Genomic DNA, 12,765 nt, shown 5'->3' with positions numbered 1-12,765 from the left:
TACTTACAGACAAGACAGAGGTCGACCGGACCGATGCAGCCCTGCTCGCTGAAGAACTCATCGAGATCTACTCTACTCCTACTCTTAACGGGCGGCCGAAGCCAAAAAAAAGTAAGTAACTTATATTTGATTGATTGTGCGTCCTCTTACAATAGCCGGGCTCTAATATTTATACCCGAAGCCTAAACATGAATCCTACTCGAGCATGACTCGTTACAATCTTTGGCATAAAAGAAAACATTCCTAATTTAAGATAATTTGGACCCTAATCTTTCTCTTTTTGTAGAGTCTGATATGTGGTTTCCTGGCGTCAACCGTAGCTCATCATTGCTATCTGCTGACGTCATCCAAAGAGATACGATTCCAGAGTCATGTCTGAATCAGCTGATATCGATCCTTATGCAATCGATTCCTTGATTGGCACAATCTTGGATGCCTTCGAATTTCCGCGTTCTTCTCCCAAATTTTGGTGTAAACATGGGGTCTTCTAAGATTAAAATATTTTTACTATTTTTGTCCAATTTATGTTTTCTGAAAAATAATTTGCATTGTTGTAGGACGGAACAATGGGAAGCGAGAGGAAAGTGAGAGGAAGAGGGCATAGAGTGAGAGAAGAGAGCAAATAAGTAACAAAAAAGGACCCCTCCACCTTCCCTCTCTATCTCTTTTATGGTGGTGGTGGGTGGGGAGATTTTCATTATTTCCCTTATTGAGGCTTGTATTTATAAAAAACTTCTAGGGCTATAAATGGTCCCTAAATGTTATCTGAAAAACCCTAGGCAATGTACTTGGCCCTGAACGATACACCCCCAATAGTAACCCTTCAGGTATTCCGTTTTGATCAAACATACAAAACCTAACAGCTAGACACAACTAAGTGTTGGCCTAAATACAACTCAGACCGAGCCATAAGAATCGCCTTGTTTTGAAGAATTTTGATATTAAACCACACGATGAGCAAAATGGATTGTTTCTTCCATACATTCCAACACATCTCCTGGCGTTTTGAAACATAAAAAAGTTATAGGTGTTAAAACGAGCATCCAAATCAAATTTCAATTACACCATTGTGTTTCTTGCAATAAATCCTTTAAAAGAAGGTCTGACATGAATATATTTAGATAAAATTTATTAATGAACATTTATCTCATGACAGAACATTTTGTATTATTTATTAAGCAAAGGCAATATTCTAGGTCCATAAAACAATGTTGCATCTTTTTAATAAAAATGTTCTCAGTTTAGGAGAACAATATTCTAGTTATAGGTTCATGCAATTGATATTATGATATCCATAATAATAAAAAAAATAATAACAAAAATTACAAATATATAGAAATAGTAAATAAATAAATACAATAATATAACTAAAAAAATTAAAAGCTATAGCAAAGCATTAGGGAAACAAAAATTAAAAAACCATGTAATATAGGAAAATTTAAAAGAACATTACATGGATACTTTTCGAATATCCTAAAATATTCTAAAGAAAATCTCACCTGTACTAGGAATACTAAAAGATAGTATAGATCGAACATCCGATTTATACAACATAAACATCTCAATATACATCATATAACATCACATTATATTAGTGAACATCACGTATATATCATATAATATAGAAAATAAAAAAGTAAACGAATGAATTTGTTAAAATAAGTAAATAGAGTACAATAACAAAGAAGAAAAATGCACATAAAAATATGAATATCAAAATCATAAATATATAGAAAAATAAAATAAATGAATAACTTAAATAAGGAAGGAGAAAACACATACATACTATGCGAATAAGACATGCATCTTATGTAACACATAAAATGAAAAAAAAACTTGAAAATAAAAGATAGGTCATATAGTAAATTAAGGAAAGAAATCAAAGCAAGAAAAAAGAAAATAAAAAAGAAATAAATATTAGTAAAGTAAAAAGGGAAAATGACATATAAAAATATAAATAAAATAAAGAGAAGAATAAAAGACCATAGAAAATAAAAAAGAAAAGAAAAAGAAATGAAATAAGAATAGAAAAAAAAGAAGTGAACCGCAATAAAAAAAAAAGAAGTGAACCATACTAGCCTATGAAACCACAAGCATGAAAGCATCGTAGTGGGCTGTACAGTTGCGCTCGCTGTGGGCCGCATTGTGGGCCATGCTTGCTTATGCAATATCGACGCTCACAGCTCAGCGCATGGCTCTTGTCTGAGCGCTCAGACGGGAAGATTTTTGGCCTCAGCCTCCTTCCCTTTGCCATCAATATTATCAGACATCACATGCATACTACATGAATATCATAGCATCTCATGGCATATAGAAAATTTAAAAGCAAACATGAAAATACAAAAAAAATAATTAGAGTAAAATAAAAAGAGAAAATAAAAAATAAGAAAAGAAAGGAAAATAAAAATAAATAAAATAAACAAAAAATATAAGTTTAGTAAAAGAAAAAAGAAATAAAAGAAAGACAAAAAATAAAAGAGTGGATACAGAAGCATGTAAAGAAAAACAAAAGAAAGATGAAGAGAACAATAAAAAATCACATAAAAATAAAAGGAAAGTAAAAATAAATAGATGGACGTAAAGACAAAAATAAGAAAAAAAGAAAATAAAAGAAATAAGTAATAAGAAAGAAAAAAGAAGAATAAGAAAAAAGAAAAAAAATCCGCCATAGAGGAGCGAACACATACGAAACACATACTTGGAAGGAACGGCACCTTGTTACTCCAGGCACGTGGCGCGGGCGGTTTCTCTCCAAACCTCTCCCCACGAGAAAGAAGGCGACTGCAACTTCCGTGCTCCCGCTGGGCATGAGCGTCAATCCCCTCCGCCTCCGGCGGCCTCCTGGCCTTGCATGTGTGGGGTGTCTACGTCTCCTTGCCTGGCGGTATGGATTAGGTTTCTGTTGGAGTTTGTATCCCGGCGATGTCTGCTTGGTGGAGGCAGCGCGACTTATGTGGAATAAGATCCTCCTCCTCGTCTTCTCCTCTGGGATGACAATGGGCTTGTGAGGGAGGCTCGCGGGGAAGTTGTCCGGTTTGTGGTGGACAGGCATGATAGTCTGGCTCTCTCTTCTCTCGGTCTCCGCTGAGATGGCCAGATCTAGGCCCAGGTTTGCACGGGGTGTGTCCCCAGTCGATGTTTGCTAGAGTTCTTCTTCTAGTTTGTTGCGGGATTCTACTGGGCCATGGTGCTCTCTTGGGCTTGTGGATGGGGGCCGTTCATCTCGGCTTTCTCTGGCGACATAGTCAACGGCAGAAGTTGGCGAAAGACGGTGACTCCGGTGGACATGAAGGCTCTCAAGGGCTTCCTTATATTTTTCTTTTTTGCTGAGGGCCTTTGTGTAGTTTGGATGGGCCGGGGCGGCTTTCTCCCATGTATCCTTTGCGGCTGTGTTCGTATGTTTTCCTTACTTGGTAATATATGCAGCGCGTATTTGATAAAAAAAAAAGACGTACTTCCACCTTCCTCCACGGTCGTACTATAATTATTATTTGGCCACCGGAAAAAATAATAAAAATCTGATGCTGACGTAGATGTTGGCGCTCCGCGCATGACTTCCGTCCGAACGTTCAGACGGAAAGATTTCCGTTGGCATGGCTGCCTGCGCTGTCCGGCGCTTATAAAAATTTATTAAAAATACATACTACATAAAAGGATTATTGAAAAAAGAGATAAATAAACAGCAGGATAAAGAAGTCAGAGGCAGAAGCTGAAGGCAACCGTTCATCTTGGCAAAGACACAGAAGAAAAAGAAAGGAAATCTTTCAGTCAACGTACTCCGATCCTCTTCCTCCCTGCCGGTCCCTCTCTGTCCTGGGTCCTGACGGATCCAAATGCAAATGCAATATCGATCTCCAACTCGCGAGGTGTGTGTTTGTTCACGAACAAACCCACCACACTTCTTCATGTGTTATAAAACTCGTGATGGGCCTCGATCGCACGCCTAATCCGAGCCGGATCAGCGTGTGGAAAGGAAACATGTGATCAGGAAACCCATCAAGCCACGCGCGCGTCAGACAATTCATTCCTACCCTCCTCATGCTCATAGGGCCTTTTCTTTTCTTTTACACTTTTGTCAATTTCCAAATCCATATGTGTCGTCAGTCTCGGTGTCTTACCTATTAGTGCGCTCTAATCCAATGAGTCTATGTTACTTTACTTTTTTCAGAAAAAAATTCCTACGAGTCTGGCTAAGATAGTGGTGAGCTCCAGTATCTCATCACATGGGTGGCAATCTGATCACATGCATACAGTGCTTGCCAAAACGTAATAGTGAATCCCTTGTCAAAAAAGGTACAGTTTTTTTATAGGAACCAAAACAAACCAAATGCTACTAAAACAACCATGTAACAAGCCCCGCTAAAAACGTAACTCTCTATTCCAGTGTCACTTGTAAGCAAACTTAATTGTAGTCCTTCCGTTCCAAACTGAATCAATTTTCAGAGTTGTCTTAAGTCAAAACTTCGTTAAATTCGGGCTTGCCATTCCAAATCCATATGTTTGTGCTTCCGTTCCAGATCCATATGTGCTAGACGGACGGGGCATTCGGATGTCCGTGCTTGCATCCTGCGCCGTTTCACGTGCCCACATGGGGCCCGCGCCGTCCCGAACGTTACCAGCACCGAGATACGGGGGAGTGGGTGGCAGATGCCCAAATGGTGCCGAATGGAGGAGACACCGAGATGAGGCAGCAAAAGGCGAGGACGGCCGGGAGATGCCACATCCGATATACTGTTGAAACATTCAAATATAACACTTGCAATAAACGTCTGAAGGCAGATGAAACACTTGAAACATGCATCTAAAACACTTGTAAAAGCGTCTAAAAACACTTGAAACCATTGCAAAAATATACGCAACGTCCAAATAAAATATTTACAACATATGTGTGAAAAGATATGCAACATCCAAACAAACACACTTGCAACATATGTCTAGAAAACAGATAAACATTTTTTGCGACGAAACAGATGGAATATTAGGAATCGAAGCTTGCAATGTACGTGTACAACCATTGCAACATGTGCAACATCCCGATCTAGTTTTGCAACATCCATATGAAAAACTTGCAACATGCCTATGAAACACTTGAAACATAGCCTTACAACATGCGTTTTTTTCACACTTCTTCCATACGACGCAGCGCAGAGCGGGGGGACGGTTCGTTCCGACCAGCCGGCGGCGAGGGTGGTGGACGACAGCCGATGGGAGGTCACGTCAGCGGTCGCGCCGGCCGAGACGAAGGAGGGCCGACGGCGGCGGCGGACCTCCTGATCCAACCAATGGGAGGTCGTGTCAGCTAGGCTGACGGTGGACCTGGCGTCAGAGCTGCCGAGGATGGAGGATGACGACCACGAAGCGAGGGGTGAAGGCGAGGAAGACGAGTGCCGCGGAGTCGGGCATGCAAGACGAGCACAGTGGAGTCAGGCGCGGTGGATAAGGCCATGATGGGCGTCCAGTTTTTTAAATTTATACCACTAGATACGTTGTGAAAAATATTTTCATAGTGTACTTGTTTGGTGTCATAAATGCCATTATATTTTTCTACTAAGTTAGTCGAATTTGAGATTATTTGCCTTATAGCGATTCATATAAATTAAATTATTTTAATAACGGAGTGATGAGACTGTACTAATACTACTAGCTTTGTTGTGATCGTGGTGCATGGGTGCGTGGACTAGTGGCGGCGCCTGCAGACGTCAGTGTGCCATTCTCTGCGTTCGACCATGCGTGTGATCGCGGGCCCCACTTGTCTGTCCTCACTTGCCCCCATCCCACGTGGACTCGACGCGGCGGCCATGATCTTATCCACGTGCTTTTGCAGCCAACGTGGCGTGGGGCCCACGCAGAGTATCCCAGCCAACCATTTCTGGCCACTAGTCCGTCATGCTTCGCCTCATATAGCTCCTTGCCTTTTGTTTGAGATCTCCCTTTGTTTTGCCTCCCCGTGGTGGTCGTAACAAAAGTCAAATGGAGAAGCACAGCAGGAACTAGCCATCAAGTTTGGGGGAATGTTTTATGTGTCATTAAAAAATATCGCAATGCCCTATGTGTTTCTAGAAAAGTTTAGCAATCTTGAGCGCTACTGCTCTAATTTTTTTGTGCCCTCTATGCCACTGTCGTCAGTTTGGGCTCTAACGTCATCAAACTACATGTGTGAAAAGTCAAAAATACCCTTATGTCTAAATATGTCATTAATTTTTTTTTGAGTATCTTAACGACTTCAAATGAAAAAACTCAAAACTAGAAAGTTGTAGATCTCGTTGAGATCTATAATTTTCATATAAAAATTATCTTCATTTAATTCCACAAAAAATATGATTTGATATGATTAATATATCTTAGAAAAATCATATCTTTTTTTTGCGGAATTAAATAAAAATAATTTTTACATGAAAATTATAGATCTCGACGAGATCTACAACTTTCTAGTTTTGAGTTTTTTCATTTGAAGTCGTTAACATGCTCAACAAAATTTCGACTTTTCACACTTGCAGTTTGACGGCGTTAGAGGCCAAACTGACGGCAGTGGCATGGAGGACACAAAAAAAGTTGGAGCAGTGGCGCTGAAGACCGCTGAACTTTTCCAGGGACACGGGGCATTGCGATATTTTTTAATGGCACATAAGGAATTCCCCCATCAAGTTTTATTCACGCCCTTTCTATACTCTTTCTATTCACTTTAGACATAATTCTAAAAGAGTGACTTGTTCGCCATTGCTGTGTGGGTGTGTGAGTGTCTATGACATGTGGATTTCTTTTGTTAGCACGAGTGATATGTAGAGCCTGTCTTGATACAAGTGCTAATTGCTAGCTAACTAAAAATTAATCAAAATTAGTTCTAGTGCATCCAAACAGAAGGGCTAATATATGGGTGGGTTACTTTTTTATGGTAAAATCTTCAACTACTTGTTAGCTAATTAAATAGCCAGCCATAGCTAATTTAGACTAATTTTTAGCCTTAACTATTAACTAGCTATATATGTACCTAAACAGGCCCATAATCTAGGTTTGAAAGAACTCCGCGGATGCATGAGGATTTTTAGCATGATGTAGTCCTATGCATGGCTATCAATCAAGGTCATAGCATGAATTATTGGATCAAACAACACCCAAAAGTTATTTGGTGACACTCCTTGTCACCATACATTTCCTACTATGCTGGCCCTAGTTCTGATTTGTGATACACATATTTAGTTCTCTATGAAAAAAGCTATATTGTATTTTTTTTTGCGAGAAATGCCAATCCAATATGGCTAACAAGAAATAAATGGAGGGGTGTTCAGTTCATTCAGTCAAACACCCCAAAGTTACTTTTAATAAATGACGTAGTAATTTTGTTTTGTTGGTTTTGCTCGGAATAACACATTGACTACGCCAATAGTCATAACATGGTGAAATCAACAAACATCGCACATCCAAGCTTGTCAATCGCTCGAGACGGTGGAGATGCAATTCTTTCTTTCTTTGGATGGCCAAATAATGTAGAATTCAGTTGAGCTGAAATTTTTATTACTATTTATGCTGCAATAAACAGTTGGATTCTCTCTTGGTTACAACAAATGAATTATATATGATTTTCTTGGTTACTAGAGAAGAAGGCAGATCGACTATCTTCTAGACTACTGAGATCTGGTACCGCTTCTCCAATAACATGTTACCGCGGTAAAAAGAGAGAAAATGAACAGGGTAACAGTGAAATCAAGAACAGAAGCACGATCCATGACGTATCTTCTAGAAAAATCCTCTCTTGATCACGTAATTAGTGGTAAATATCTTAATGCCACCCGTAACTTTGTGGTCCATGATGATGTGTCGTAAGCGCTCCTCCATGTTATTAGTGGTGAATATTTTAATGCCACCCGTCGCCATCAATCAGTGCAAGACAGTTAAGTACTGCTACCTACGTGGCGTGGCGTGGCGTGGCGTTACGAATTATTGGCTGCCGAGTAAACAAATACCGGAAGGATGAAACACCGTATTTAATTATTTATTTGTATTTATTATAGCACGTACAAACCTCACCTATGTATGCTCGCAACGCAATCACAAATGCAGTAATTAATCTCGAATTTCTATTTCTTTGAACCGTCGTCAAGGGAGCTTCCTACTCTCTCTTTTTTAATTCAGCCCAAAAATTCGTCCCGTGAGGATTCAAACCTGGCCTGCTGGCCCATTCGCAATCTTGAATTTCTTCACAAACCGTGCGACGCAAATAAGCCACTTGTGTGTAAAAACCGTGTGATGGGTCTTTGCACGTTTAATGAAAGCCCGATCAGGATCAGCGTACGTGTGGAACACGTGATCAACCTTGTGCACTCGATTTTGAGTCCCAGTCCAAAGCCACGGCACGTACGGTCAGACAGTTTGTGTGTGGTCAGAGAGACCTTCTCATTTTTTGACAATCCGTGTTAATTTCCATAACCATGCATCTCAGCGTCTTAATTGGTGTAGGCTGTCTCCATTAGGAGACCCATCAAGGAGACCCAAACTTAAGATAGATCTCTAACACATTATCTACAACCTCTAATAAAGTACCTATATGAAAGACTTATTTTGAGTGTCAGGAGCGGTATAAAATCCAAATTTGAGTATTATCTCTCCTGAAGACTTATTTGCAGAAAGTGTTCTCTTTTGAGTCTTATTGTTGAATAAGACCAAAAATAGGTATTGAACTCTTTGTCTGTAACGCTACCCAAATGTGAAATGTGTCTTATATTTTAAATAACGGTTGTTGGAGACAGACCTACAAGTCTTCTGGGAAAAAAATTATTTAATAATAAAATGGCCAACAGTAGAAAGCGACCTGTACAGTATTTGAGCAAAATATTAGGGGGAGATTCATAAAACAAGAGGCTAGAAATGCTTTCCATTCCATCTAATCATCAAAGTAAGAAAATCTCAAACAAACATTTTTTTTTTGTTAAAAAAAATGAGCTTCCTTATTAAAGGGTGGGAGCAGCAAAGAAAGAGACTCTGCTTGTCCACACGGCAACCACCACCCGCTCAAGTCCGACGCTGTCCTCCTGTCCATGGCAGCACCCCCGCCGGCTCTCCCCCAGCAGCCGTCCTCGTCGCGATAGAGCCTAGATGCATGGGGCCGCCTCCCGCCGCACGCCGGCGTGGCGGTCGTCGTGCCTGGCGCTGTGCCTGCTGCCCGTCGCGCTGCCGCTGCTGCTGCTCTGCCTCCCGCTGCTCTGCGTCGCCGTCGCCGTCGCCCGCTTCCGCCGCCGCCGGCGCAGGCTGATGACGGCGGCCAAGAGCAGGCGGTGCTGCCCCGGTCAGCGGTCTGAGGAGGCGGAGGGCGAGGGCCACCGCGCCGCCGCCGCGCTGCTGCACAAGTACCTCGACGACCAGATGGAGCTCGTGGGCGCCGACGCCGGGGCCCGGCACGCCCCCGCCGCCGTTGCCGTGGACCCGACGCCGAGCTCGCAGCGAAGCCACCCGCAGCAGCAATAGCGTGGGGGGTGCGAGAAATAGAGAGAGAGAGGATGGAGCTGCTCTGCTGATTGTGCGCAGCAAACAGAGCCTGGTGAATACGGCCGGCTGATTAGAGGATTCTTTTGGTGTTCTTGCGTCCCTCTGTTTGTCTCTTGGGATGGATTTGTTTCGTGATTTTCCGTTTCTGTAGCTGTATGTCGATGTGGGGAGGATTTGCGTTTGCGAGACGAGATCATGTCCTGAATTCCTGTCAGACGTGACCGTGTGAGGTATGTCAACGAAAGGATTCAGCTGCTAAGCGCCTGCTTGGTTTGTAGCCAAATTTTGCCATACGAACGATTTGGCAAGCCAAAGTTACATACAAAATTTACCATAGATTTGACAAGACAAATGAGAGATATTGACAATTTTTGGTAGTTAACAAAACAATAGCCAAAATGTTGACTAGCCAAATATTTGGTTTAACATATTTTGGAAGCTAACCAATGAAGTCCTATAACTGACTTAAATGTGATTTCCGCTCATCTTCCTCTGTTGCCCTACGCCACGGTTACTTCCCCATTTTGGTGTGCATTTCTGAACCAAGATGCGATGTTCATCAATCATAAGAAAGAAGACGATTATATTACACTAGCAGATCCCTAATAAAAAAATCATCTATGCGAAATTTCTACGGTTAATTTGTACAGGAAACCTTGGGAAGGACCGAAGGAGCCATTCATTTCTAGGTGCGACGGTATTTTGTAAGTGCCAGAAGAAAGCTCATCACGATAACTCCATGCCGAAGCTAGAGAGCCCTGGGAGTGATGTTTGGATACTTTTATTGTTGTATATAAGGCTATGCCTATGGTCCTGTTTATTTATCTTATAATCCGTCTTTTTCAGCTTATTTTTTCAGCCGGGACAGTGTTTTTCTCTTACAACAAATCAGCCGGAACAGTGTTTCGACTTGTTTTTTTAGCGAACCGATAAAAGCCATAGTTGATTGTTGATGTGCTCTAGAGTTTTGAGTGGCTGCCGGGTTGTCCTTGACGCAATGATTTTATTTAATTCTTGTTTCTTGTGAAAAATATAAAGCTACGTCATAAATGTTCAAGTAATGCTACGAAAAATGTTATAAATTTGTTATACTGTTTTTTTATCTAGGTTGCTTGTTATATACGCTGTGTTTGTGACCATTCTCTATTTACTTATGATATACAAATTCATTCAAACTACAAAAAAATTAGTAAACCATTTCCAAAATGTTTGGAACCTCGTATTTCCTTAACATGCAGTAATTGTAAGGTTGTATCAAAATTTAATGTGCATACAAGTTCAAAATTGATCTGAGGTGTATACGTTTCAAAGTTTGACTTGAGTTACATGAGGTATATCCATTTTGTAAACAATGTTCATGCTTCCTTATTTAAAACATTCAAAAAATTTATGGCAAGCATAAACAGCCAAAAATATGATTTCATATAGATTTTTTTATTTTCATGAACACTTTTAGGTATTATTAGAATTATTTTTGTGGTAGTTTGGAGATAAAAGGTTCAATTATCCTTACAAAAGAATTGAATTTTTGAACTAACTCCATGAAAAATGATTGAATGCACCATATGGGCCCAGAAATAATTTTTATGTATTTTTTTGAAACTTATAGGGGTCCACGCAGTTCAATTTTTTGAATAACTTTCGACTTTGGTTCAACTCGTTTGGCTTAGCTCGTTTAATTTGGCTCAGCTTGTTAAGCTCGGTTTGAAATTAGATCTCAAATAATTTAGGAGACAATGATAAATAAGATTATGTTAATTTTGGAAAAAATAAAAAAATGCAGTTGACTTGTTATGCACCCCTTACCTCAATAATGATTGAAGTCTACCAAATTAAAGGCTATATATTTTTTAATTTTATGATAATTTTTAGAATTATTTTTTTCTTATGATGATATTTTAAATCATTATTTATAACGGTAAATGTGACTATTTTTAATGCAAATTTAGAGGTTACTCTATGCATTTTCAATAATAACCCCATTCGCTGGTCTAAAACTTGGCTGAAACTGGCTGAAAAACACTGTTCCGGCTGAATTGTTGTGAGAGAAAAATACTGTTCCGGCTAAAAAAAAACCAAACAAGCCGAATATGGGGTAAACCGAACAGACCAATAGGAAAAGCGGGTAACATGAAAGCTCATTTGGATCCGTTGGAGGCCTCGTGTCCGGAGTGAGGTCTCCAAACGCAAGGGGTTAGTCAAATTAGACCGAATGTAATATTTGAGTGATATTTTATAGACATTTCTTGACAGTTGATGCACAACTTTGCGCCTCGGTTCTACACAACACAGTACTATGCTGGAAATTGTTACTGTTTTTATCTGAAAAAAAGCGGCAGAAAAAGAGAATCCAGAACAATTCCGCTTCTTGAATCTCTGGATCCTCTGCTGTTCTCCGAGACTAGGACATGGACACACACGCTGCATCTTGGGCCCCCGAAATTTCAGCTCAAGAGAAACTTCAGGACAGCCCACGGCTTGGTAGCAGGCCTTTGAGCGGGCGCAAGGCAACAGCCTGCACCTAACGATTGGGCCCGAGTGGACCAAGCGTGCACGCCATGGTGGGCGATAAATTCAGCAGAGTTCCATTTATTAGTACCAACTTGTCCGCTAAAACCAAAACACACCGGATGATAAACGATTACCGTGATCATCGATTCACCGTGTGGTAAACACGGAAAGCAACTACACAAATATCCATGAAAATTCTCTATAGGTTCGGATGGAGTTAACACACTACATGTGTGTATAGCATTTTTGCCGCTAATAAAAATGAATCTTTTGTTATTATTATTATTATTATTATTATTATTATTATTATTATTATTATTATAGATGGATTGCAAGTAGGAGTAAATACACAGGTAATGGATTCCACATACGGCCTTGTTTGGATGCATGTGTATCCACCTCAATCCACATATATTGGAGTGGAATGAAATATAATTTAGTTTAATTTCACTCCAATCCACTTCAACACATATGTATTTAGATGAATGCATACGCATCCAAACAAGGCCTACGAGTAAATACACAAGTAATATAATATAATATAGTGGGAAGATTCATAATTATGAAAGTAATTTTCAATATCAAGATTGTGTTATTGACCTATATGAAATTTGAAATTTTATATATTGATAGCAAGGTAAAAAAAAGTGGTAATTTTGAAATATATATTGTACTTAATTTTAATTGAATTATTCTCCGTGATTGTCTATATTAGGATCATATATGTCAACTTTAGGGATATTTAGTTTTTTTTTATAAATCCAGAGTGGATAT

General features: G+C 39.8%; 2 protein-coding genes across 2 annotated transcripts in view; one reads left to right on the top strand and one right to left on the bottom strand.

The window, feature by feature from the left end:
- Positions 1 to 12,765, bottom strand: part of LOC136479544 (probable catabolite repression protein creC) — a 194,914-nt gene that overhangs the window by 129,840 nt on the left and 52,309 nt on the right. The gene's annotated exons all lie outside the window — the stretch shown is intronic.
- On the top strand, positions 8,958 to 9,816 carry LOC136481615 (uncharacterized). Its single transcript, XM_066478949.1, has one exon. The coding sequence runs from the start codon at positions 9,091 to 9,093 to the stop codon at positions 9,457 to 9,459; it is 369 nt and encodes a 122-aa protein (XP_066335046.1). The 5' UTR covers positions 8,958 to 9,090; the 3' UTR covers positions 9,460 to 9,816.

This window comes from Miscanthus floridulus, chromosome 9, assembly GCF_019320115.1.
Source record: "Miscanthus floridulus cultivar M001 chromosome 9, ASM1932011v1, whole genome shotgun sequence".
In the NCBI taxonomy this organism is placed as follows: Eukaryota; Viridiplantae; Streptophyta; class Magnoliopsida; order Poales; family Poaceae; genus Miscanthus; species Miscanthus floridulus.
Note: the sequence above shows the minus strand (reverse complement) of the source record. Positions and strands in the feature narration are given on the sequence as shown.